At 42.8% G+C, this 25,705-nt stretch overlaps 1 protein-coding gene across 1 annotated transcript in view; it reads left to right on the forward strand.

Moving 5' to 3' along the window:
* Nucleotides 1-255: 255 nt before the first annotated feature.
* The window catches only part of loxl1 (lysyl oxidase-like 1), a 43,298-nt gene continuing 17,848 nt past the window's right edge, over nucleotides 256-25,705 (forward strand). The window contains exons 1-3 of the mRNA XM_056278728.1: nucleotides 256-1,496; nucleotides 17,190-17,298; nucleotides 22,207-22,344. Of these exons, the coding sequence (XP_056134703.1) occupies nucleotides 401-1,496; nucleotides 17,190-17,298; nucleotides 22,207-22,344 (1,343 nt within the window). The 5' untranslated portion in view covers nucleotides 256-400. The remainder of the gene's footprint in view (nucleotides 1,497-17,189; nucleotides 17,299-22,206; nucleotides 22,345-25,705) is intronic.

The raw sequence follows: 25,705 nt of genomic DNA on the forward strand, positions 1-25,705 counted from the left end.
TTCCCAGCAGGCAGAACGCAATGCTCAGACTAATAACAGGCAAGCTAGCAGTCCGACAGAGATACAGCACATATTCTCTGAGTACCAACAGACGTTAACACCATCAGTAGGACTTCTGAAGCCCCTTCTTTCCCTCCTGGGTATGACTGCTCCTGGATACACACTCAACCTCCACTCTCGCTGGCAGTGAAGACCTGCGGATGGACTCAACCACTGGCTTACCTCTGAACACCACTTTGGTCTCCACACTCACATGAGAGCAACAGCCACGGAAAGAGGATACACATGCTTTATTGACAGAACTACAGGTGGTTTAAGTTTGAGCCTCTAGTAGAGTGGAAGCGTTTTTTTTGTTTTTTCCCCCCCTCTGTATCGAGTTGTGGTTTCCTTGGGGCCCAGTATGCTAACTATCATTGTGGCATGTTTGGTATGTTTCCTGCTGAGCACAGGGCAGGCTCAGGTTGCCACACAGACTCAGGGGCAGGGGCAGAGCCAGAGCCAGGGGCCAGAGAGCGCTGTCGCGCCCTGGAGACAGGTGATTCAGTGGGAGAACAACGGCCAGGTTTTCAGCCTCCTGAATAGCGGAGCTGAATATGTGCCTGCTGGGGCACAGACACAAGACAGGGGTCCCAGAGTGGTTGTGGCCGATGCTCCTCAACGCTCCACACGCAGACCTCAAGGCGGCAACGTGCGCAGACAAGCGCCATCGAGAGGAACCTCAGACACTGTCCGAGGGCAGGCCAGGCACCCCTTTGGCTTTGGTCAAGTGGCCGATAACTGGAGACAGACCACAGGGAGCACAGGTGGTGGCCGCTTCCACTCATCCTCCAGCACTCGTTTTAGACCATCCACAGGCTCTTCATCATCTTCATCATCCTCTTTCTCCTCATCATCTTACAATGTGCCACCCTACCCACAGTACCCTGTGCCTCAACAGCCTCCTTATCCAGCAGTACCTTATGACCCCAGTTTGGTGGATGGACCGGTCAGGAGCTATGAGCCCCCCTTTCAGCCTGTTGCCCCAGGGAGAGGCTATAGTGGTGGAGTATATGGAGGTGGAGGTGGAGGAGGATACACTGGAGTAGGATATGGAGGTGGTGTAGGCCCTGTGCTCCCAGGGTCCCCCACTGAATACACAGACGATAGCTACCGCTTCTACCAACCTTATGGCTATGTGCCTAATCCTGCGGTGCCAGCACATGCTGCCCAGCCACCCTTTTCAGATGGTTTGGACCGCAGATACACCCACAGTCTTTATAACCAGGATTCTGCGGTCTCTGCCCCTGACATGAACCAACCTGCCCCAGAAGCAGTAGACAGAACAGTTCCAGCTGCTCAGCCTGCAGTCAGAAGTCCTCAGTATGAGCAATTTCCTCCATTTGGAAGACCCCAACCACCCTTTCTCCAGCCCATTCCTCCGGGCAGAAGTTCTCCAAACTCCGCCCTTGAGAACCCCAGCATCAATGTAGGGAGTGTGTACCGACCAGAACAAAGAGGTAAACTAAGATTTCTGTTGTTTCTGTCAAAAGAAAAACACACAAAGGTATGTCTAATTTATTTCAGAATGCATAGTTTGCTTGACACCGTCTTAGAAATGGATGTAGTACAAGTTGGGTGGGCGATAGAAGTGAATGATTTGGAGATGTTACAGATTTATTCATCCGTATCTAGTTTTCTAGAAACGGGAAATATTGCCTGAGAGAAAGTGACATAAACCTCAAAGAGGAAAGCATGCCACATCCTGTGGAGTTGTGGGGTCTCACCAAGCTACTTCTATCTGCAAAACAGAAAAGGCAAAAATGAGGCAAAGCTCTTCTCCCATCTCTGTGTGTTTCCTGGAAGCAGTGGGCATACAGTATGAACCTGAGATATATAGCACCCGGGAGAGCAGAAAGCTCACTGCTTGACTTCTGAGCTGTTCTCGTCATACCTCGGGTATACAATATTGTTTTTCAGAATATCGCCTTTCATCTTTGTCAGATATAATGAAATATCTTTAAGTATCAGAATGTAGAGCTGCTTATGACTTGATCCCTCTATGATTTACAAACAAAAGCAAAGCGAGCCGAAGGTTAATCTTTTCCCATTCGCATGGTTATTGAAACCAGGTGCTTAGAGAGCCCTGCCAATGCAATGAGAGCACACACAGGACCCACTATGTTTTTGCGTGGGGTGTTGTGCACTGAGAGGAATAGATTGGTTCATGTGAAGGCGTAAGTGTAAAGCTTGGTAATGGTGGTGACCTCATATGGGAATTGATGGCTGATGACGGGGGGTGGTGGCGGGCGGTGGCTGCTCAAGGGCCTGGTTTCTGAGGACAGGAGAGGGGAAAGAAAATGGGGGAGTCTGTACCACTCCCTGAGGAGGAGGGAGAGAGTGGAAAATCCCTGTAACACATGAGGTCCATTGCCTCAGCCTCAGGAAATCAAAGAAATATTTAGTAAGAGCTCTCAGGGGAGGGGGGGGCGTCAAAATGTTCAGAACGTTGGCCAAAGGAAAAAAAAGAGAGAGAGCAATCTCTCCAACACAAAAGACAGTTTCTTTGAAGTTATTAGCAATTAATCATCTTTGTTTGATAACCTGTCACTATGCTGGGGGAGAACAAGGGATGGATGATGCAGATCTTATCAGAGGTTAATGCGAACAATGTAGAGAAACAAAATGAATTAGGTGGATGCAAACAGCGGGTGATGTAATCTTGGACATGTGTGAGGTTTTCATGTGTGTGCTGCTGGGGGCTGTCTCTGGTCCTGGGGTGAGAGGACTCCAAAATGTAATAAAGCAGATTTTCTTATGTATGTTTATTTTTGGGGCTTGCAGAACCTCTGCCTCATTGCCCCCATTTCTTAACCATTCTAAAGCTTGTAGCCGTTCCCGTGGAAGAAAATGCCAACATATGTGCAGACGTGTTCTCACATGACATTAACCAGTGTGATAGAAGTTCAGCCAATGAGAACTGGTGGATCGCTCAGTTGTAGACATTTTGATTACATTTCTTCATATCTTAAACCTTTCGAAAGAGCCGTTACAGTCTTACGGCTAACATTGAGCTACAAGGCTAAAGTCTACTGAAACTAAGCAGAAACTTACCCAAACTAAATTAAGTAATTTTGCCACCAACTTTCAATAAGCCAGCCAAGTCAGATGCAAAAACAGTTTACAAAAATGTAAAACAGAATAGACAAATATTTTACTGGGCTGACTGCTCACTATATTGCAATGACCGTTTACTGAGCAAACAAGGTTCCTTGGCAATTTGGCAAATAAGCATCTGGAAATACTATACACACATGGTCAGCCAGCAAACCTTCAATAGGATTGAAATTAAAATAAAATAAATAAATCAACTTAATATTAATTAAATAAACTATGGAAAAATAGAGAAACTAGAAACGGATATGTAACACTTGTAATAAAAGTCAAGTAAAAGTAGGGTGGTAGTAGCTCCGGAGGTAGAGCAGATCACTTGGCAATTGGAGGGTTGCCAGTTCAAACCAAAGCTCCTCCTAACAAACATGTCAAGATGTCTGTGAGCAAGACACCAAACCCCTAATTGCTCTTTTTAAGCTGGTTGTTACTTTGTGTGGTTGACACTGCCACTAGTGTGTGAATGTGAGGCATTATTATTATTACAATGCTGTTTTGAGTGGCTTTTGCAGCTACAAAAGCTACTAGTAAAGTCATTTACTACCCACCTAACCATGAGTGCTAGTTTGCCATGGGGTCATAGTAGTCAGTGGACAGACCTGAATCAAATAGAGACACTGATTTAAAGCTGCGATCCGTAACATTTCTCCATTAATATACACTACCGTTCAAAAGTTTGGGATCACATTGAAATGTCCATATTTTTGAAGCAAAAGCACTGTACTTTTCAATGAAGATAACTTTAAACTAGTCTTAACTTTAAAGAAATACACTCTATACATTGCTAATGTGGTAAATGACTATTCTAGCCGCAAATGTCTGGTTTTTGGTGCAATATCTACATAGGTGTATAGAGGCCCATTTCAAGCAACTATCACTCCAGTGTTCTAATGGTACAATGTGTTTGCTCATTGGCTCAGAAGGCTAATTGATGATTAGAAAACCCTTGTGCAATCATGTTCACACATCTGAAAACAGTTTAGCTCGTTACAGAAGCTACAAAACTGACCTTCCTTTGAGCAGATTGAGTTTCTGGAGCATCACATTTGTGGGGTCAATTAAACGCTCAAAATGGCCAGAAAAAGAGAACTTTCATCTGAAACTCGACAGTCTATTCTTGTTCTTAGAAATGAAGGCTATTCCATGCGAGAAATTGCTAAGAAATTGAAGATTTCCTACACCGGTGTGTACTACTCCCTTCAGAGGACAGCACAAACGGGCTCTAACCAGAGTAGAAAAAGAAGTGGGAGGCCGCGTTGCACAACTGAGCAAGAAGATAAGTACATTAGAGTCTCTAGTTTGAGAAACAGACGCCTCACAGGTCCCCAACTGGCATCTTCATTAAATAGTACCCGCAAAACACCAGTGTCAACATCTACAGTCAAGAGGCGGCTGCGGGATTCTGGGCTTCAGGGCAGAGTGGCAAAGAAAAAGCCATATCTGAGACTGACCAATAAAAGAAAAAGATTAAGATGGGCAAAAGAACACAGACATTGGACAGAGGAAGACTGGAAAAAAGTGTTGTGGATGGATGAATCCAAGTTTGAGGTGTTTGGATCACAAAGAAGAACGTTTGTGAGACGCAGAACAAATGAAAAGATGCTGGAAGAATGCCTGACGCCATCTGTTAAGCATGGTGGAGGTAATGTGATGGTCTGGGGTTGCTTTGGTGCTGGTAAGGTGGGAGATTTGTACAGGGTAAAAGGGATTCTGAATAAGGAAGGCTATCACTTCATTTTGCAACGCCATGCCATACCCAGTGGACAGCGCTTGATTGGAGCCAATTTCATCCTACAACAGGACAATGACCCTAAACACACCTCCAAATTGTGCAAGAACTATTTAGAGCAGAAGCAGGCAGCTGGTATTCTATCGGTAATGGAGTGGCCAGCGCAGTCACCAGATCTGAACCCCATTGAGCTGTTGTGGGAGCAGCTTGACCGTATGGTACACAAGAAGTGCCCATCCAACCAATCCAACTTGTGGGAGCTGCTTCTGGAAGCGTGGGGTGCAATTTCTCCAGATTACCTCAACAAATTAACAGCTAGAATGCCAAAGGTCTGCAATGCTGTAATTGCTGCAAATGGAGGATTCTTTGACGAAAGCAAAGTTTGATGTAAAAAAAATCTTATTTCAAATACAAATCATTATTTCTAACCTTGTCAATGTCTTGACTCTATTTTCTATTCATTTCACAACATATGGTGGTGAATAAGTGTGACTTTTCATGGAAAACACAAAATTGTTTGGGTGATCCCAAACTTTTGAACGGTAGTGTATAAGTTATCTGGACCATGCAGTCAGGCTATATAATATTAACTGTCAACTTTACCATGGTTGGAGACGTATACCGCTACTGACATTTTTGACTGGGTGGGATGAACATTGGTGCAGCAGCAAACACTTACATGTTGGAAACAACTCTAGCAGTAACATTTATTGAAATGTGACGCCGATATGGCCATGCTTCTCTTGGACAGATGATCAATATAACTGTAGAACAATGTGGCGATGTAGTTTGATGACTTTTTTGATCGCCTGCATTAGTTTATTCCAATGATCTAATTTTTCATGGGTGTAGGCTATTTACTAGTGAGCTGACGGCACACGAATCTCAAGGGCTGCTACGCCTTGTTTGTAGTCAGAGAAGATCAGTGTCAACAGGTCTATTCTTCTCTGGCTTCTAGATCCAAATATGTTGGAACATTGTTTGACTGTAATAGTGATTGAATGCCCAATACAATAGCCACATCTTAGCTGCATATCGATCCTTGGACCAAAGCTAACACAGACAGTCTAATGTATTACAAACTTCATTAAAGTATATCGCAACACCGTCCTATAATTACACTGATAGTAATGCTGTGATAGTGATTCCTACTGGAGTTGTTCCCAACATGTATACATGTTTGCCACTGCACCATTCGGTGAAAATTTCAACAGTGGTGTACGGGGACTTGAGAGCGTCTCCAACCATGGCAAAGACGCCAGTTATGTAACCTGACTCCCATAGTCCACATGGGTAAAATAAAAATTTAGTAAGAGACAAAAATCGCAGATTTCAGCTTTAGACCCATGAACCCCCCTTAGTGCACTAAAGCAACTTTAAAACATCTTGCAAACATTACAACAATCTGATATCCTGACAAAAGAGGTACTATTTCTAGCCTGGATTCTCACATAAGTGTAACTTACCCTAATAGTTATTGATAAAACTTCACTGCAGCGTAGCAAAATACTGCCATTTGTTTTCAATGTGCATGGCTATTTTTATACCTGAGGAACACATGGAAAGTAATCCAGTGATTTGTAACGCTTATTACCCAATCAGAATGGAGCATTTGCTCAGGTTGTAGAGATCATGAGAACCTCTGGCTACCTTTAAAACTTAAAAAATTAAATGAAACCCCTTAACTGGAAAACAACTGTATTTTATGCTACATAAGGAAGAGCCTGTAAGTGAGCACCTCAGCCTCTATAAAAGTACGATGAACCACAGGTAATAACAATGAGCATGGAAGACTGAGACATTCACTTTAGTTTTATCTTATTATTATGTATTGATATTTACATGACAAAATAAATAATATGTTTTATATAACCTTTTTTATGTTTCTTGACCCTCATCCTGTGGCAAAAATAATTAAAACACTACAACCATGTTAATCAAAGAAAACAAACATCCAGGCCAAAGTCATTGAATGAAATGTTTCCCTTAAATGTTGTTGAAAACTTGAGAAAAAAATACAACTTAAAGAAACAATTTACAACATGTAAGAGCTACAATATTTAAATGGTAACAAATGTCCTTTTGATACTTTATGTGACAGGCATTTTTTTTAGACAATAGCTAATCCCCAAATATCCGAATAATGACTGCTTTTGTCATGGCTCTAATGGTTACTGTCTGGTAGGACTTTCTGAGGAAAAATGAAACAGCTGTGAGTAAATCTAATGGTCTGAGAGAAAATCAGGCCTCTGTGTTTAATCCTACGTCTGTATTCGGGATCTCAATCTCAGCTGAGCTCCCCTGATTGGTTGAGGCTTTGCAGGTAGCCCTCAACCAACCAGGAGAGCTCTCTGTGATGGGGCAGTCTTAACATCTGTCAGTCATTCACTGATAGTCTTAGTGACTTTGGTTGGAGAGAATCATTATTTCCTAGCTACAGACAGCAACAGCAGTCTGTCTTAATCTACATCAAGTAGCCACGTTAAGTTGTACCTTGAGGAGACAGGGCATTTTTTGAAATAACTCTATGCATCTTCACTTTAAGCAAAGTATAGCACCACACAGAATAATAAATCAAAAATGCTTCTTAAGAAATCATTTCCCACGCAATGCCAACACTTAAGTTGCTAACAATGCAATCATCATAGCTGCAGTTCATCTGGACACAACGTTTAGTGGCAGAAACATTTCATCACTCGTCTAAGCGACTTTGTCGGTCTCAATGTTGTGCCCAGGTGAACTGATACAACTGTCTGGGATTTCCTTGCCTAGAATATTGGGTATGGATCAAGACATCACGGTTGCTGCCTTGACCCATTTTGAAAATCCATCTGAAGAAAATAGTGATAATGCCAATGAGGAAGAGTGGAGTCTGCAAGTTATCTACCCCACAGTTATTGCTGAAGGCTTCAACAGCATGAGCAGTGCTTTGCTCACACTCTTGAGCCATCTTGCAATGTTGACATGTGGCACGATGGATGCTTGGACCCATGTCTTTGTCTCCATTCGCCATATTCTTCCAATGAGAATAAAATGGCAGGAACCAGGATTAATCAGAACAGGCAATGTGTTTTTTGGGTTTTTTTCTTCCTGTTTTCAAGTTTCCAGTATTGCATATCTTTGCCCACTGCAACTGATGTGTTCAGCTGAAACGTGAAACTCTGTAAAGCCATCAATTTTCCCATCCCCTTTATGGCAAGTTGTGCATTGTTTATACACAAATGTTTTATGGGACAGCCAACTGACTAACTGCAAACTGTCTGTGCCTTTTCAAATTTATTATCTACTTTTGTTTTGTTTTGTTTTTAACCTTTACATGAATGACATATTTTTGAAAAGTGGCCGGAGGTTGGCTTGTGGACCAATCCCAATATACACAGGAAACTGTTAAAGCACAATTTTGTTTTTTTACAGTCTTATTTTTGTAGATTTTACCATTGTGCATATCTGTTATGATTTTAATCACTGGCTTTATTTTGGAGAATTTGAACACGGGACCACCACTGGACACATCATAACAACAGTCTCTTATGGTGCCACAGAATATGATCCTTAAACCTTTCCTTTCGAAAACCAGAAAATCCCAATGCTTCTGTCAGACTATGTACATGACTTCTTGCTATCGTTGATATCTCAATTGCACTTGCCAGATAGTTTAATGACGGTCTGGTCATTCCTTGACCAAGTTGAACCAGGAAGCAGCACAGTAACACAATGGATCACTGTTGACGAAATTGGACATTTCAGGTAATGGATTTTAGCTAATGCTTTCGTTTTCATTTCCAAGTAGGCGGTTTAGATATTTGGGTAAAATTTGACCTGTTAAAACATGTCTGAAGCTCGTATCCCATGGTGCTGAAGCCATTATAAAGCTGTGTAAAGCGGTGCTGTCACGCCCAAGACCTTCACAATGAAGCAGGCGAGTAAAATGATATAAAACTAATGTACGCAATTGCCAAAACAACAAAAATAAAATCCAGGTTGTAAAAAATAAATATTTTTCCTTTAAGTATGACTGATCCACCAGTGTTGCAGTTCTTGACGTACTCTAAATCATATATCCTGTCATTGTCATATTACATTCAAAGATACTTAAATCTTCACTCAGGCACACAGTTGTAATTGGTAAATGTTCAAGGCAAAACTATCAGTAGACCCGAGCCAGGACAATGGCATCTAAATAAATATAACTTTTGAGCAATTTTTTTTTAAGTTTTCAAGTTTCTGAGCAATTCAGAATTAGTCCTCAATTCATCTCTTATGCAGGGGATACAATAATCCAGTAGAAGGCTCACATGCTTAATAAGGGTTACATATGGTAGAATGGTTTAATCAAACCTTAACTGCACATTCATTAAATATGAGTTGTGTACCCTTATTGTTAAGTTCTACCCACATTTTATACATAAAAATGCAGCATACACTTGCATGAAAGTCGATTAAAAAAATACATATTCAAAATTAAATATATGAAAAAGAACAAGAACGATACATACTAGGGGTGTAACGCAACACCATTTTTTTGTATTTGTATCTGCATCTATTCTAGTCCACAAAATATCTGTATTTGTATCTGTATTCAGATTTAAAGTGGAAGTGGGTGTGGCCTGAACTGGGAAGTGGTTAAAAAAACTTTTTTGACTCATATTTTCTATGAATTACATTTTGAACACAAGATTTTGGATTACTTATCTGTTCCAAAGAATACAAACAACAATAAACATCATAATTTAATTATGTAGGTAGTTGAATTTCCTGATAAACAATGAACTTCTAGCATTTAAACTTTACCAATGCCCCCCTTCAAAACAGGGATACTGAATTCTGAAATTAGGAACATAGAAAAAAATACACAAGGTTGGGAGGGTTACTTTATGAAAGTATTCCATTACAACTGCAAGTTGCCTGTTGAAAAATGTATCCAGTCACTTGCTCTAAGTATGACAATATCAAAGTAATGTTATCTGGTTACTTTCAGTTACCTCTGGATTACTTCAATGCCAAATATGAAAAAAAGACAAAAGAAAAGATACCAATAACATGACTTGTACTTAATTGCATTTTGTAAGACAACAAAACAATGTAACCTTAGAAAGGACAATGGGAACACCAAGCCTGGGGCCCTGTGATGGCCTGCGGCCCTTTGATGGCCTGGAGGCCTGTCCAGGGTTTTTCCCTGCCTGCCGTCCAATGACTGCTGGGATAGGCTCCAGCATCCCCGCGACCCTGAGAGCAGGATAAGCGGTTTGGATAATGGATGGACATAGATTTAAGGCACCCACACCCACCCTCTCTTTTAGGCCTGCTACATGAATTAAGAGTATCCACAGTGGGGTTTTTTTGGGTGTTTTTTTTTCATCAACAAATCAGATGTCCACCTACTGAACTGTCAAAATGAACATTCCATCCATCCATCCATTATCTGAACCACTTATCCTGCTCTCAGGGTCATATAAAATAAATTCAGGCATTAGGCCTATGGATTCCAAATTAAAGTATAGGCTATACCTATACGTGTCCCACATTGTCCCACACAAACACAATATTTGTCCCACATTTTGTTTGTTGTAAGCCAGAGTAAAAGTAGGAGCCACAGAGAAAAATTTGGGCAGCCCATCAGTAGGGTTTCCACCTTTAGCTCAGAAAAATAAGAGACACGTAACCCCATCCCATCTCGGCTCCCACGTTCACCTACCTAGGCCCCATGACCCCCACCTCAATTCAAAAGGTTGCTTTTTTTTAAATAATAATTTCCTTGATTCTATAGATGCAGTTTGGTATTAATTCAGAATGCCAGGCTTGAAAGGTTCATGTAAAGTGAAATATGCAGTAAGCTAGACAACTGCCTACAGTAAGTAGACCTAGTCAGAGTAATATGTCTCTAGAAAATGGACATGTAGTCTACATAATATTTCAGTTAAGTGCTTTATTTGCAAACCAAAACAACACACAAAATAAATTCTATGTTGGCATAAGGGGAGAGTGACTGTGGTGTACCTGGTTGGATATGAACCCTGGTTTGGGTGAGAGCCAAGGAAATGAATGCCAGGGTGCATTGATTTATGCTGATGGACAGTGTTAAAGCAGCACACAGAGCTGTGCTAAGTAAGGGAACAGTAGTTTGGGTTGACCCTAGTTGGATAAGAACCGTGGTTTGGTAAGGGAGTCTGACAATGCCTGAATGTTTGAAAGGTAAGGTGGGGTAGGGAGCCAATGAGTGCCTACAACAAAGTATACAATACAAACTAACAAAACAGCACAAAAATACACATGATTGATAGGTAAAAGCATTACTTAAATGTAAGTTTTTCGAGCACCTGATTTTTTATTTATTTAGATGTCATCAAGTTGAGAGGGACATTTCTAAACTCTAGGCCCGTAAGAGCAAACAGTCAATATTGTATTTGCGGATGATGGCTTTATTGGAAGCGTGTCGATACTCAATAGTAAGGGGGCCAAAATTGAACCTTGTGGCACACCACATGCAACATCTGTGATGTGAAATTGCCAAGGGAAACCAGGAAAACACAGAAAAGATTTGAGGAAATACCATTCCTTGTTTTTAATGTCTTAAAAACAAGGACAAATTATATGCAGAAAGATGATCTTGATCAGTATAGAATGGGGGAATGAATAGACAAGTCAATTGTCAAAAATTGTTTTGTTGGGGTGTTTTTGCCCCCCCTTTTTTTTTCTCTTTCTCCCCAATTGTACTTGGCGAATTACCCCACTCTACTGAGCTGTCCCAGTTGCTGCTCCACTCCCTCTACCAATCCAGGGAGGGATGCAGACTACTACATGCCCCCTCCGATACATGTGGAGTTGCCAGCCGCTTCTTTTCACCTGACAGTGAGGAGTTTCGCCAGGGGGACCTAGCACGTGTGAGGATCACGCTATTCCCCCCAGTTCCTCCTCCGCCCTGCACACGCACCCCGACTGACCAGAGGAGGTGCTAGTGCAGCAACCAGGACACATACCCACATCCAGCTTCCCACCCGCAGACATGGCCAATTGTGTCTGTAGGGACGCCCGACCAAGCTGGAGATAAAACGAGGATTCGAACTGGTGATCCCCCTGTTGGTAGGCAATGGACTAGACTGCTACGCTACCCCGCCCCCGGTCAAAAATTGTTTTCAAGCACCAATATGATTATTGGAAATCAAATTTGAAAAGTAAGCTTGACAAACTGCTTGTAATTGATTTGTATTTTATTTTGTCTTTTTTCCTTGTTCAACCTTTCATTTGTATCCTTTAGTGCAATTTTTTAAGACAGAGCATCACTTCATTCTTTCATGGGATTCTAGAGTTATTGTTTTGTGGACTTGGAGAAGGCTTACGACCATGTACCCCGGGGCACTCTGTGGGGGGTACTGCGGGAGTATGGGATACCGGGGCAGTTGCTACAAGCCATCTGGTCCTTGTATAACCAAAGTGAGAGCTGTGTCCACATTCTCGGCACAAAGTCAAACACATTTTTGGTGAGTGTCAGACTCCACCAAGGTTGTCCCTTGTCTCCGATTCTGTTTGTGATATTCATGGACAGGATCTCAAGGCGCAGCCAAGGTGAGGAGTGTGTCCGTTTTGGGAACCTCAGAATTGTATCTCTGCTCTTCGCAGATGATGTGGTTTTGTTGGCTTCATCACAACGCGACCTCCAGTGCGCACTGGGGCAGTTTGCAGCTGAGTGTGAAATGGCTGGGATGAGAGTCAATACCTCCAAATCTGAGGCCATGGTTCTCTACTGGAAAATGGTGGATTGCTCCCTCCGGGTCGGGGATGAGCTGTTGCCTCAAGTGAAGGAGTTCAAGTATCTCGGGGTCTTGTTCATGAGTGAGGGTAGGATGGAGCGGGAGATTGACAGGCAGATTGGTGCAGCATCAGCAGTAATGCAGACGTTATACCGGAATGTTGTGGTGGAGAGGAAGCTGAACCAGAAGGCAAAGCTCTCAATTTACCAGTCAATCTTCATTCCAACTCTCACCTATGGTCATGAGCTTGGGGTAGTGACGGAAAGGGTGAGATCACGGATACAAGCGGCTGAAATGACTTTCCTCCATAGGGTGTCTGGGCTCAGCCTTAGAGATAGGGTGAGGAGCTTGGACATCCGGAGGGAGATCGTAGTAGAGTCGCTGCTCCTTCGCATCGAAAGGAGCCAGTTGAGGTGGTTTGGGCATCTGATTAGCATGCCTCCTGGGTGCCTTCCTTTGGAGGTTTCCCAGGCACGGCCAATTGGGAGGAGACCCTGGGGTAGACCCAGAACTTGCTGGAGGGACTACATGTCCAATCTGGCCTGGGAACACCTTGGGATCCCTCAGGAGGAGCTGGAGGGTATTACTGGGGAGAGGGACATCTAGAGTGCTCTACTTGGCTTACTGCCACCGCGACCCTACCCCAGACAAATGGCTGAAGATAAATGAATGAATGAATGAATGAATGAATAGAATCGATAGTTGGTCATAATTTTGGATAAAAGAGATCTGTGATTAGTTGGTCATAATTTTGCATAAAAGGGGTCTGCCAAATCACTATCAGAGGATAGATATGATGGAATGCCTTTAATCCGGTATGGAAATCTGATTTATGACCCACATATTTGATTTAGCAAAGGTTTTACGCCAGATGTCCTTCCTGACGCAACCCTCCCCATTTAGCCGGGCTTGGGACCGGTAATAAGAATGCACTCCCAGAGGCTGGGTTGATGGACTATCTTTAAACATTGCTACAAAATTATAAACCACTGCTGAGTCAAGATAATGCTTTGTTGCTTTATGTTCAGTCTTAATTAGAAAATGTGAAATAAATTACAATTGTGACATGTTTTGCTTCCTTCACATTTACAGTAAACCTATACAGTCATAGGAAAATGCTTCTTTCCCATGAAACTGGTTCACTGCCAAATCATTAGACAACAGCCTAACAAAAAATGCATGTACTGAAAAGGCTGTATGGGCCATTAAAAAAAATTGGTTTCCTATAATCTCAAAATGAAGGTTCATTTATATACTGTAAAGACCATCTGAATAACCCAGGAATACTTCTCGTATATATAGAACACGGAATTGAAGAACAATGTGGTCTCAGTAAGTAGCACTAGGTGTTGTTGCATTACTCCATGGCTTTATCATTCAAAGGCAAGACACAAGAATGCACCTTTGTAATGAAAAGTGATACTTACTGAGAATGTAATAATATTCTATATTTCAACATGATGGTAGTCTTATGATTAGGACATTTTTGCAATTTTAGTGAGCTCAGTTCACCTTTGTTCATCAGCGGATTGTGTAGACTAGATAGCTCTGCACTGACTGTGGATATTATGGGTGACAAACCTAGAGAAAGTGCATGACAAAGGAAGAGATGGCAGTGAGAGTGTCCATTGATAGCATTTACACTATTGAATGAAGCTGCACCGAGGTGTGAATAAGATCTAACGATATTTGGGAATGGGAGGTAAAACAGAAATAGTACATTTTGTGAAATCTTAACTGAAGATGAAGACAAATTCAGTTTATTTTCTTATAAATGAATGATACTGTTCCTGCTCAATTAAAGATGATTAAGTTTGTATTTCCATTTTAGTTCCAAGGGAAATTTTTGTTTCTGGTTTTTATTTTTGTTCCTTGAACCGATTCAGAGCTGTCGCTCAATGCTAGATATCTTCAATGATGCAATAAATAGAATACTATTGAATGCTATGTGACATATATTGGTTGGGCAAATTTCTGTATATCCACTCCACCACAGACTCTTTCGTCATCTGGTTCTGCTTTTTCTGTTAGAGACAAATTCCTGAACAGTCATTGGCAAGAATAATCAGTTCATGATTTTTAGGGAATAATCCATTGAGGTTGCTGCAGGACAGACACTGCAATCACAGCTTCTTAACAGTATCTTTGAATGATGGGAATAGGTTTTTGCAGCAAAAATATCTGTAAAATGAATCTGCGCTATATCAAACCAGCCACAAAAACATTACACTGTTGATTATAATCATAAATATAAATACAAAGTAAGACAATTTGCCACCATATAAAATATAAACCATCTAAAAGCAAACACTGAAATGAGAATGTGCTTTTAACTTGTTCCTTAGAAAAAGTTTCCAAGATGTTGTTTATTGCACGTTACATTCATCTCAAAAACTTCAATAAATTTCATGCAGTCTTATCTCCCAATCCTTTATAACACATTCAAATTCATGGTCCTTATGTAGCCTAGAGTTGCTTGAAACAAAAATATAAAGGGAATAATTGTGCATGTCCTCTATTATTTCTTATAAGACTAAAGGAAAAAGCCTTGCAAGACTGAGGATCTTTTCTCCGCGCCCCACTTATAGTGTAATGTGTAGCTTTGTCACATGCTTTCGAGGGCTGATCAGCTTTGGCTTTTCAACACACTTTATCCCACTGAAAGAGACCCAATTTCGCACTTTCTGAAGATTAGGGGGCTGAGAACAAAGCTTTTCCAGAGTAAAGAGAAAAGAGGGGGGTTGAGACTGCTGCTGAAAGATCTCTGCATTTTACACGGACCTTACAGTGTTTACATGGTCTGTCCAGGAAGCTTTCCTATAGCCTATACAGTAAGTCTGTCTCAGAGAGAGCTGCCAAATAGGATATGTACACAGTCCCTGGAAAAGCAAAGCCCTCATTTGAACCTGTAGCCAAGAAGGAAAAGACTCACCTGACCGTTAAGGAACAAACCAAGATGAGACAGGAAACTTCCTATGAGGTTTCCATAAGCAGACAGTAAAAAAAGCCTTTCCTGTTGCACATACACACACACAAACACACACGTAAATTGAAATGAACAAACTGCACTATTACTTCCTGTAACTACAGCATTTCCATTTCATCTTTTTCAGTATTCCCCAATAGAAATGATAAGATGTTTTTTGTGCTTTTATTGAAGCTTTCCGACTTAGAGGTCAGATGGTTTGACTTTCAGTTGCTTGAACAAGTTCACATTAAAGCATGACTGGCCTTTGTGAGCTTAACAGAGAAGGGTGATAAGCTATCCCAGAGACCCTCGCTGGCATGCCCTTTACTGGAAATGGGACAAACATTAGTTCTGACAACTCAGACCTTTTATTTATTTATTTATTTATTCCTCGGTTTGTCTGACAGGCTTGGTCACCGGCCCATTTTAAAAACAGCGGGGGGTTGAGATCATTGTTGTTTTGCCCTCACACACGTTCCATCTTTCTCCATCTCCCTCCCTCTCTTTCTCTCTTGCCTGCAGAAACCTTAATATGGAAAACAGACTACATTAGAGAAAGAAAATAAATGTTTCTAAGTTTAGTTTTATCCCCAACAGACATAATTACTCTATGTATATTTCCTATGCTAAAGGTTAACATGGGGTGATAGGGTCATATTAAGTTTTGTGTCCTGACACATCATAACATTAGCAGGGCTAAATAATTATTTGTGCTGACTAGTTCCCTCATTAACCAATGTATTTAGTGAGAGGCAAAATATGTTTAAAATGGAATTGCATAGTAACGTACTGTGGAGTATAAGCATCCATATGCCTCTGGGCTTTTAGGGCTTATGCACACAGAAAACAAATATAACCCCTTTACCCACCCCTGAATTCAACCCTTTGTGAGTCCTCGTCTCAGTCGAAAACTGTGACCTCTGTTTCTCAAAGATAATAATCTGGAATGCCCAGTAATTAGCTGCCAATGGCATTCTCCAGTGTTTCCTGAACTGTGAGCCCTCACAAAGCCCCTCAAAGTCTCCATCAGCACCATTATAAACACACAGTAATGAAACATTGATGACAAAATACCGTCAGCTCTGCCCTTATTTGAAAAATGTCCTCAGCAGCAAGTTTGTTAAGGTTGCATTTTCAGAATGTAATCTGTCAGATTGCAATCACTTGCAAATCTACTGGACTAGTATTGCTTTCAGTAAATTCAGGTCACTCTGCCTACAAAATGTATGCACTGGTTTTTAATGAAATATTATTATGTACCACCATCACGAATTGCTTTTTTTTTGTGACGCATAGAATGTTTGTAACAAAGCATCCATAAGGTTATTAACTTTAGTTCGCTTGTGTTAACAGAAACAAAAGATAAATATATATATATTTTTTTTTTATTCAGGTAAATGTAATATCATCACAGTATACTTACTTCCCAACTTGGCACACTAGTTCAGATTGTAAAACTTAAGTGTATCCTGTTAAGTGGCTGCAGAAGAGCAATGTTTCAGTTGGTACTACGAGGTGGAAGCAGGTTTAAAGAAAGATGCTTTTGGCATGGTTTAGGGCTTCAGGCTGTGACGTTACACTATGTCTGATGTTTTAGGTCTGCCTGACCTGGTTCCTGATCCTAACTATGTCCAGGCTTCCACATACATCCAGAGAGCTCACATGTACTCTCTTCGCTGTGCAGCTGAGGAGAAATGCCTTTCAAGGTAAGCCTATGAAGGTGCCTTACTGAACTGAATTGTTATTATTGCACATCGAAAAATTTGTCTGTTTTGCATTTTGATTTTAAAAAAAACTGGTGATCCATTTTCTGATCTAAATTGTTTTCTCTCTTGTCTTTTTGGCGTAAGAACAGGTGAAAAGGAAGGTTTTGCCAGGATAATCTTTTCGGCACCAATCTGCCGTTAGCCCGCTAGCTACCGAGTAAAAACCATTGTTAGTGGCTAACCAACAGCTACAACCTGGGGCGAGCCGATTCCATTTCACTCGCTAGCTAACAGGCTAACGGCTAACGCCAGTACAGCAAACGCTTGTGGCAGATTCGCGCCGATTAAAATACATTTCTAAACAATACAAAGACATGACAGCAATGTTGCATAACTTTGTGACACACTCTACGTACCTTGTGTTCAGAGGGCACGGAGAAATTAAATTCACTTGAAAGGGGGAAAAAATGAATTATTTTAGTTCTATTTAGAACATGGGGTAGTGGTGCGCTTCAAAATTCCCATGGCCGAAATGAGTATTACAAGGACAAAGATGGCCGCCGTGAGGTTCCCCCTCCCTCTTCTCCCCAGCTGTAGTTGGCCAATTTCCGTCATTTCCGAGCCGTCCCGGTCGCTGCTCCTCTGCCGATCCGGGGAGGGCTGCAGACTACCACGTGCCTCCTCCTCCTATACATGTGGAGTCGCAGCCGCTTCTTTTCACCTGACCGTGAGAAGTTTCACCAGGGGGATGTAGCACGTGGGAGGATCACGTTGCCCCCCCAGTTCCCCCTCGAACAGGCGCTCTGAACGACCAGAGGAGGCGCTAGTGCAGCGACCAGGACACATACCCACATCCGGCTTCCTACCCGCAGACACGGCCAATTGTGTCTGTAGGGACTCTCGACCACGCCGGCGGTAACACGGGGATTCGGACTGGTGAGCCCCGTGTTGGAAGGCAACGGAATAGACCGCTACACTACCGGGACGCCCCCGTGAGGCTTGCCCCAGTACCCACTCTGCTGCTGTGTCTTGCACTTTTGTCTATGGTTTATGTCAGAAAGCATCATGTCTATGGGAATACAACCGCGAGGAGTTACTGTGCATCAGGAGGACTACATTTTGGCGATTTGGGACTATCTGCCAATATTCCAGAGGATATACTGGTTGTCAAAGTCAAAGTATCTTTATTGTCCCATGCAGGGAAATTAGTTCGGGTGCCTGGCTTCAGCCCCCGAACCTCAAAACCACCAAAATTAATGCTCGATAATTTTATGAGACTCGTAATTTATGAGACTCATAAGAGTGATCACTCATAAGAGTGATTTGATAACCCTGTTGCACCCACAATAATACGGTGCATCTTTTTAAAATCAGCATGCACACACTCTCTCCTGCACATGCCACTCGTCGGTAGAGCACAGCAATTGGCAGATGATTAGCACATATTGAGATACTGGCAGTGATACCAGTAACACCAAGGAATGAGCAAATTGTGGTTGGGCACAATACTTACACATAAAGTATTTAATGCCCAAATGCTGAATACACTGTCCTAAATCAGTTACAGTTCTCAAAAAGAGTAACTTATTCTGTTTTCATTAGAATATATCCTCAAAAGGTACATGTAAACAGTTGCGCTGTATTATGAATATTATTTGTGTCCTCAAAGATCACCTGCCTTAATGACTTCAGACCAGTTGTCCTAACATCTGTGGCCATGAGTGCATTTGAGCGTATCATACTTTAAACCTTGTACCTCCCCAGTGATGGACCCATATCAATTTGAATATCAAGCCAACTGCTCTATTGAGGATGCAGTTAGCATAGCCCTTCACCGTGCCCTGCAACACCTGGAGTCACCAGACACCTACACACACATCCTGTTCATAGACTTTAGTTCCTCCTTCAACTCCATCAACCCACTCAAACTCTTTACCATGCGCTTGGATATGAACTTTGACCCAGCCATATGCCACTGGATTTGGAGCTTCCTGTGGAACTGGCCACAGAGGTCAGTTTGTTAAGGTTAATAAGCTAATCTCAAACTCTCTTACCCTCAGTACAGAATTGAATAGAATAGAATACGCTTCATCTGTCATTTGTACATACATACAATGAAATTCACTCTCTGTGTTTAACCCATCCTAGTTGTGTAGCGCCCGGGGAATGGTTTACCCTTGGTTTACCCTTTACGGGTACTGACACCTGGGTAGACGGTGCGCGGGGATTTGAATTCAGTTTCCTTCTCCTAGCCTTTGCCTAAAGAGGCATCAACCCACAAGGCAGCGGGTGGATTTGAAATCAGAGTTCCCTTCTCCTATCCCAATGTGTTGGCTGGACTGGGCACCATGGGAAGTACCATACAGGCATGCAGGAAGGACCAGATCTATCAGTAGAGACATCGTCCTTAGCCAAAGGGCCCTTGCTGAGGTTAGGTGCTACCCTGCTACAGCCTGTGGTTGCAGTTTAGCGTCTTACCCAGGATGTTGGATATGAACTTTGACCCAGCCATACGTTAACCAGTCGACTAACGGGTCCGACCCATTAGTTGACTGGTTAACGTAGTCGCCTGTGGTGCGGGAGACCCGGATTCGCGTCCCAGCTGTGACAGTCCAGCCGAGCTGCCCCCGGAATTCGCTGCATTGGTGTCAGAAGTGGGATCCCCGGCTGTGACGGTCCGGCCGGGGACGCCCTATCCTGAAGGAGGGGGGTAGCGTACACGAATAAGTAGACACGTTGGCCTTTGGCTAACAGGTCAGACCCTTTAGTCGACTGGTTAACGTTGTCACCCACGGTGCAGGAGATATGGGTTCATGTCGGGCTGTGGTGGTTCCCGGGCTGCCCCCCTAATTCGCTACAGGTGCTCCTCAAGGCTGTGTTCTGTCCCGCTAGCTCTTCTCACTTTACACCACCCACTTGACATCCACAGACAGTTCTGTGAAAATAATAAAACATGCAGACGACACAATCATTGTAGGCCTCATCTCCAATAATGATGAAACCTAGTACCGCACTGAAGTAGACCAAGCTGTCACTTGGTGTGCAAACAACAACCTTCTGCTTAATACAGCCAAAACCCAAGAAATCATTATTGACTTACGATGCTTGCCGGATCCTAAAACACCCATACAAATGAACAGAGACCCCATCACCACCACCGACTCTTCTAAATTCCTTGGAACAGACATCAGCAATAACTTGAAGTGGAAAATTAATACTGAACTCATCACTGCAAAAGCTCAACAATGACTTTACTTTCTTAGGCAGCTTAAAAAAGTACTGCATCAAACATCAACTTCTCATTCTGTTTTACTCAGCCATTATCGAGTCCATCATAACAGCTTCTATTACAGTATGGTACGGCGGCACGGGCAGTCAAACACAGGGAAAAAAATGCAGCGGATTGTCAACAAAATCCAAAATCATAGGCAACCCACTCCCCTCAGTTGAATCTCTACATACACACCGGACTGTAAGCGAGCAAAGAAGATCATCTCTGACCCTCATATCCTGCTCATCACTTCTTCCAGCTCCTTCCCTCAGGGAGGTGCTACAGATCACTTTCCACTAAGACGAAACGCTTCACAAACAGTTTTTCCCCCCTAGCCATCAGGACTCTGAATTCCTTCCTATAGTCTCCTCCTCACACTCCATTGGCATAAATACTACCATTCACCTAATTGTTGTGAGTAATATGTTTGCTTCTGCTATTGTGTGACTATGTTGTTCGTGATAATATGTGGAGTGTCTGCTGTTGTCCATGGATGTATTGTGCAGCAGTTTAACAAGCTGTACCGAAAACAAATTCCACCAGCCTTGGCCGTGTGGCTTATAAACAATCTAAACAAACACTTGGAAAAATTATCCTAACCATTTTTTCACCTTTTTTCACTGATGAAAAAAAGTAACACAAAAAAAATTATCCTGGCAAAACCTTTTTTTTCTGGCAAAACTTTTTTTTCCACGTTTCACAGATGGAGAAAAAATTAAGGAACTTAGGAAGATTATCCTGGCGAAACTTGTTTTTGTCATATGTTCTAAGTCATAAACACAGGAGAGAAAACAATTTAGATCAGACTTAGAAAATGGATCACCAGAATTTGTTTTTTCTCGTTTCTCAGGGCTTCTGTATCATGCCCTGTAATATTTATTTCGAAACAGTTTGGAATTACATTGCCAAACTTGCAGGCAACATTTGCCTGCAACCCAGCTGATAACCTTCTCAGGATGCTATTTTTTACAACCAGGTTATCAAAGCCTTCACCACTGTAATTAAAAAGAAGAAAAAATTCAACAAAATTAGCTAAGCAACACACAATATAAATGTAGGAAGACCTTGTCACCTTGGGGAAAACATGTTGTATTTAGTTTCATTTCTGTGTCGGTGGAGAGCATCCCCTGAGCCCTGGGCCCAGGCCCTTTGGCTGCCTCTGCACTGCAGACTCAAAAACAGTATTGAAATGATGGAAGTGTGCTGTCTGCTTGCCCTCCCCATCACAAGCACAGCCATCCCTCAAAGCCATTTCATATCCTGTCTGAGTTTGCAGCAATCACCGACAGATGGCCTGTTGTAATTTGCTATACACTCCAATGTCAACAACAGCAACAAGATGAATGACATAGATGTTCAGTGGTATTGTGAACTACTGTCCCCCACCACATCCCCCACAAAAAATAGAATCTGGCAATAGAGTACATAACTTTATGTGCAGTGTTTAAAATGTGTATGCCGAGTGATATCTGTAATCTGTTGTATGTATTATTTATCTGATGTGTTCTGGTGTATTTATCTGATGTGCTCTCTTTTTCCCTCAGCCTCAGGTATGAGAGGCAAATCTGGATTTTCTCTTTTGCAAGTAATGCAGTCCCTCTCATTTTTTTCGTCTTGATCTATGTACCCGTTTACAGCACTGCCTACAGCTCTGAAACCACTGACTATGATGTGAGGGTGCTACTGCGCTTCCCACAAAGGGTGAAGAATCAAGGAATCGCTGACTTCATGCCTAACAGACCCCGTCATACCTGGGAGTGGCACAGCTGCCATCAGTAAGTACTCAATATACAGCAGGTAGCTTAAGTCAAATATTCTGACTGGCCAAAGACCTGTGGCAGTTTATTTTTAGAAGTATTTTGGTAATACTTGTTGATTTTTTTTTTTTATCCCGACAGAGATCAAGAAATTAAATGTTCTGAGAATAAAGATCCAGCCTTGGTGGTGACTCCCCAAGGCAATGTAATCAGCCTTTTCTAAATCTCACTGCGCCTTAGTCTTAACAACCAAAGAAGGCAGCTCTCTTCAAGGAGGTGTCGCAACCTGCTTGTCAATCATGTGCACATAGTACATGGTACCAGCGCCTGCACTGCACTGCACTGTAACAGTAATGCTGTTAGTGTTGGTTGGCTAGCAGGCTATCTGTAGCATTGTCAATATCGCAAGTGGAAAGTGCCAGTCATGGGATTACCTAACCTGGGAAAAGGTGCTACCCATCCTTTATTCACTGCCAGGGCATGTTATAGGTTGAATGACATTAATTAAATTTAGCTTACAGTTTAAATGTAGGGTGATCCACCGTAGTCCAAAATCTGGTCACACAGGGTGACCAGATTTTTGAAGTCCCAAACTGGGACACTGATAGTGCACACTTATAAAGTGCATTCCTTCAACAACTGGTCCATTAGCAGCTCTGTCACACATCTGTGTTTTGCTTAACTAGAAATATAGTCAATTATCATTTATATTTTAGAGTCTTATATTGACAATGAGAGCTGTCGATCACATTTTTAACCCACAAAGGTATATTGACATGGCTCTAGAACAGCAGGGACTTCTCCCCCCCCTTTTTTTCTTCCCAATTGTACCTGGCCAATCACCCCGCTCTGAGCTGTCCCGGTCGCTGCTCCACCCCCTCTGCTGATCCAGGGAGGGCTGCAGACTGCCACATGCCTCCTCCGATACGTGGAGTCGCCAGGCGCTTCTTTTCACTTGACAGTGAGGAGTTTCACCAGGGGGACACAGCGTGTGGGTGGATCATGCTATTCCCCCCCAATTCCCCCTCCCCCCTGAACAGGTGCCCTGACCGACCAGAGGAGGCGCTAGTGCAGCGACCAGGACACATACCCATATCCGGCTTCCCACCCACAGACACGGCCAATTGTGTCTGTAGGGATGCCTGACCAAGCCGGACGTAACACGGGGATTTGAACCGGAGATCCCGTGTTGGTAGGCAACGGAATAGACCGCTACATTATCCGGATGCCCACAGCAGGGACTTCTAATGCAGCTAAATATATACTCATTGGTACTACATACAATATATGGCCAAAAGTGTGTGGACACCATGTCATTCAACATCCATCCATTATCTTCACCGCTTATCCTGCTCTCAGGGTCGCGGGGATGCTGGAGCCTATTCGAACAGTCATTGGACGGCAGGTGGGGAGACACCCTGGACAGGCCGCCAGGCCCTCACAGGGCCAACACACACACATCCATTCATTCCTAGGGACAGTTTAGTATGGCCAATTCACCTGAATTACATGTCTTCAAACTGTGGGAGGAAACCAGAGCCCCCGGAGGAAACCCATGCAGACACGGGGGGACCATGCAAACTCCACACAGAGGACGACCCGGGATGACCCACCAGGGTTGGACTACCCCAGGGCTCGAACCCAGGACCTTCTTGCTGTAAGGCGACTGCGCTAGCCACTGCGACACCGTGCCACCCCGTCATTCAACATCTCATTCCAAAATTATGAGCATTAATATGGAGTTGGTACACCCTTTGCTGCTATAACAGCCCTGACTCTTCAGGGAATGCTTTCCACATGATTTTGGAAAAACACTGTAGGGATTTGCTTCCATTTGGCCACAAGAGCATTAGTGAGGTAATGAGTCAGTATTAGTGAGTGGCAATGATGTTGGGCAAGTAAGCCTAACTTGCAGTGGGCATTCCAGTTAGTCCCAAAGGTGACTCCGTGCAGGCCAGTCAATTCTCAACAAATCATCTCTGTATAGACCTTACTTTGTGCACAGGGGCACTGTCATGATGAAACAGAACAGGACCTTCCCCAAACTGTTGCCACAGAGTTAGAGGCACATCATCTAGAATGTCACTGTAAGCTGTAGCATTAAAATTTCCCTTCACTGAAACTAATGTGCCTAGCCAGAACCATGAAAAACAGCCCCAGACCATTATTTCTTCTCCACCAAACTTTATTGTTGGCACCGTGTACTGTGTATTTGGGCAGGTAGTGTTCTCCTGGCATCCTTCAAACCCACACTCATCTTTCTGAGTGCCAGATAGTGAAGTTTGATTCATCACTACTGAGGATGTATTTCCATCGCTCCAGAGACCAACGGCGGAGAGTTTTACACCACTCCAGCCGGCGTTTGGCATTGCGCATCGCGATCTTATGCTTCTGTGCTGCTGCTCGGCTATGGAAACCCATTACATGAAACATTCAGCGAAAAGTTCTGGTGATGATGTTGCTTCCAGGGACGGTTTGGAGAAATGAGTGTTACAACCCAGCACAGATGATTTTTACACGCTACGTGCTTCAGTATTCTGTGGTCCTGCTCTGTGAGCTTGTCTGGCCTTCATGGCTGGCCTGTTGGGGTTCCTAGACATTTCCATTTCACAATAACAGCATTTACAGTTGACCTGGGTAGCTCTAGCAGGGCAGAAATTTTACAAACTGTCTTGCTGGAAAGGTTGCTTGCTATGATGGTTCCATGGCTCCATGTTGAAAGTCACTGGTCTCTATGGCCCATTCCACTGCCAGTATTTGTTTAAGGAGATTGCATAGCTGTGAGTTTGATTTCGTACAGCTGTTAGTAATGGGTGTGGCTGAAATATCCCCATATCTCTTAATTAGAAGGGATGTCCACATACTTTTGGCCATGTAGTTTATCAGGCCACCTATGTGCAGATTTTCCAATTGTGCATGGCATGGCACAACTTTGTATTCACTTCCATCAATGGATAGATTTCTACTGCTTCATCAATATAACTTAATAATGGCTCAAGTTGAGTATGTTGATGAGGTGATGTTTGAGTATTTTTGATTTGTACACCACCTTTCCAAAGCTCAAGGACACTGTGCAATGTCAAATCAGTTTAAATGGCAGTAGAACAAAATTAAAAAGATAAGCGAACAAGACTTTAATCTGCATATCTTGTATGACCTTATCTTCCATGTGAGCTAGTTGCTTGCTGTCTCAGTTTCACTAGAGCTGCCTGCCGCAGCTACTAGCAGGCTCTGCTTCTCTGTCCTCATCTAAGAGGAATGTTGACGGGCCATTATGAGATTGGCAATGTTGACACGTGACATCAGTATGCAGTATACAGTGGTTCCCATAGGATAGCATGCCAAAATAATCATTCCCATGGCCAGTGTGAACAGAATA

Source organism: Lampris incognitus, chromosome 4, assembly GCF_029633865.1.
Source record: "Lampris incognitus isolate fLamInc1 chromosome 4, fLamInc1.hap2, whole genome shotgun sequence".
NCBI classification, from domain to species: domain Eukaryota; kingdom Metazoa; phylum Chordata; class Actinopteri; order Lampriformes; family Lampridae; genus Lampris; species Lampris incognitus.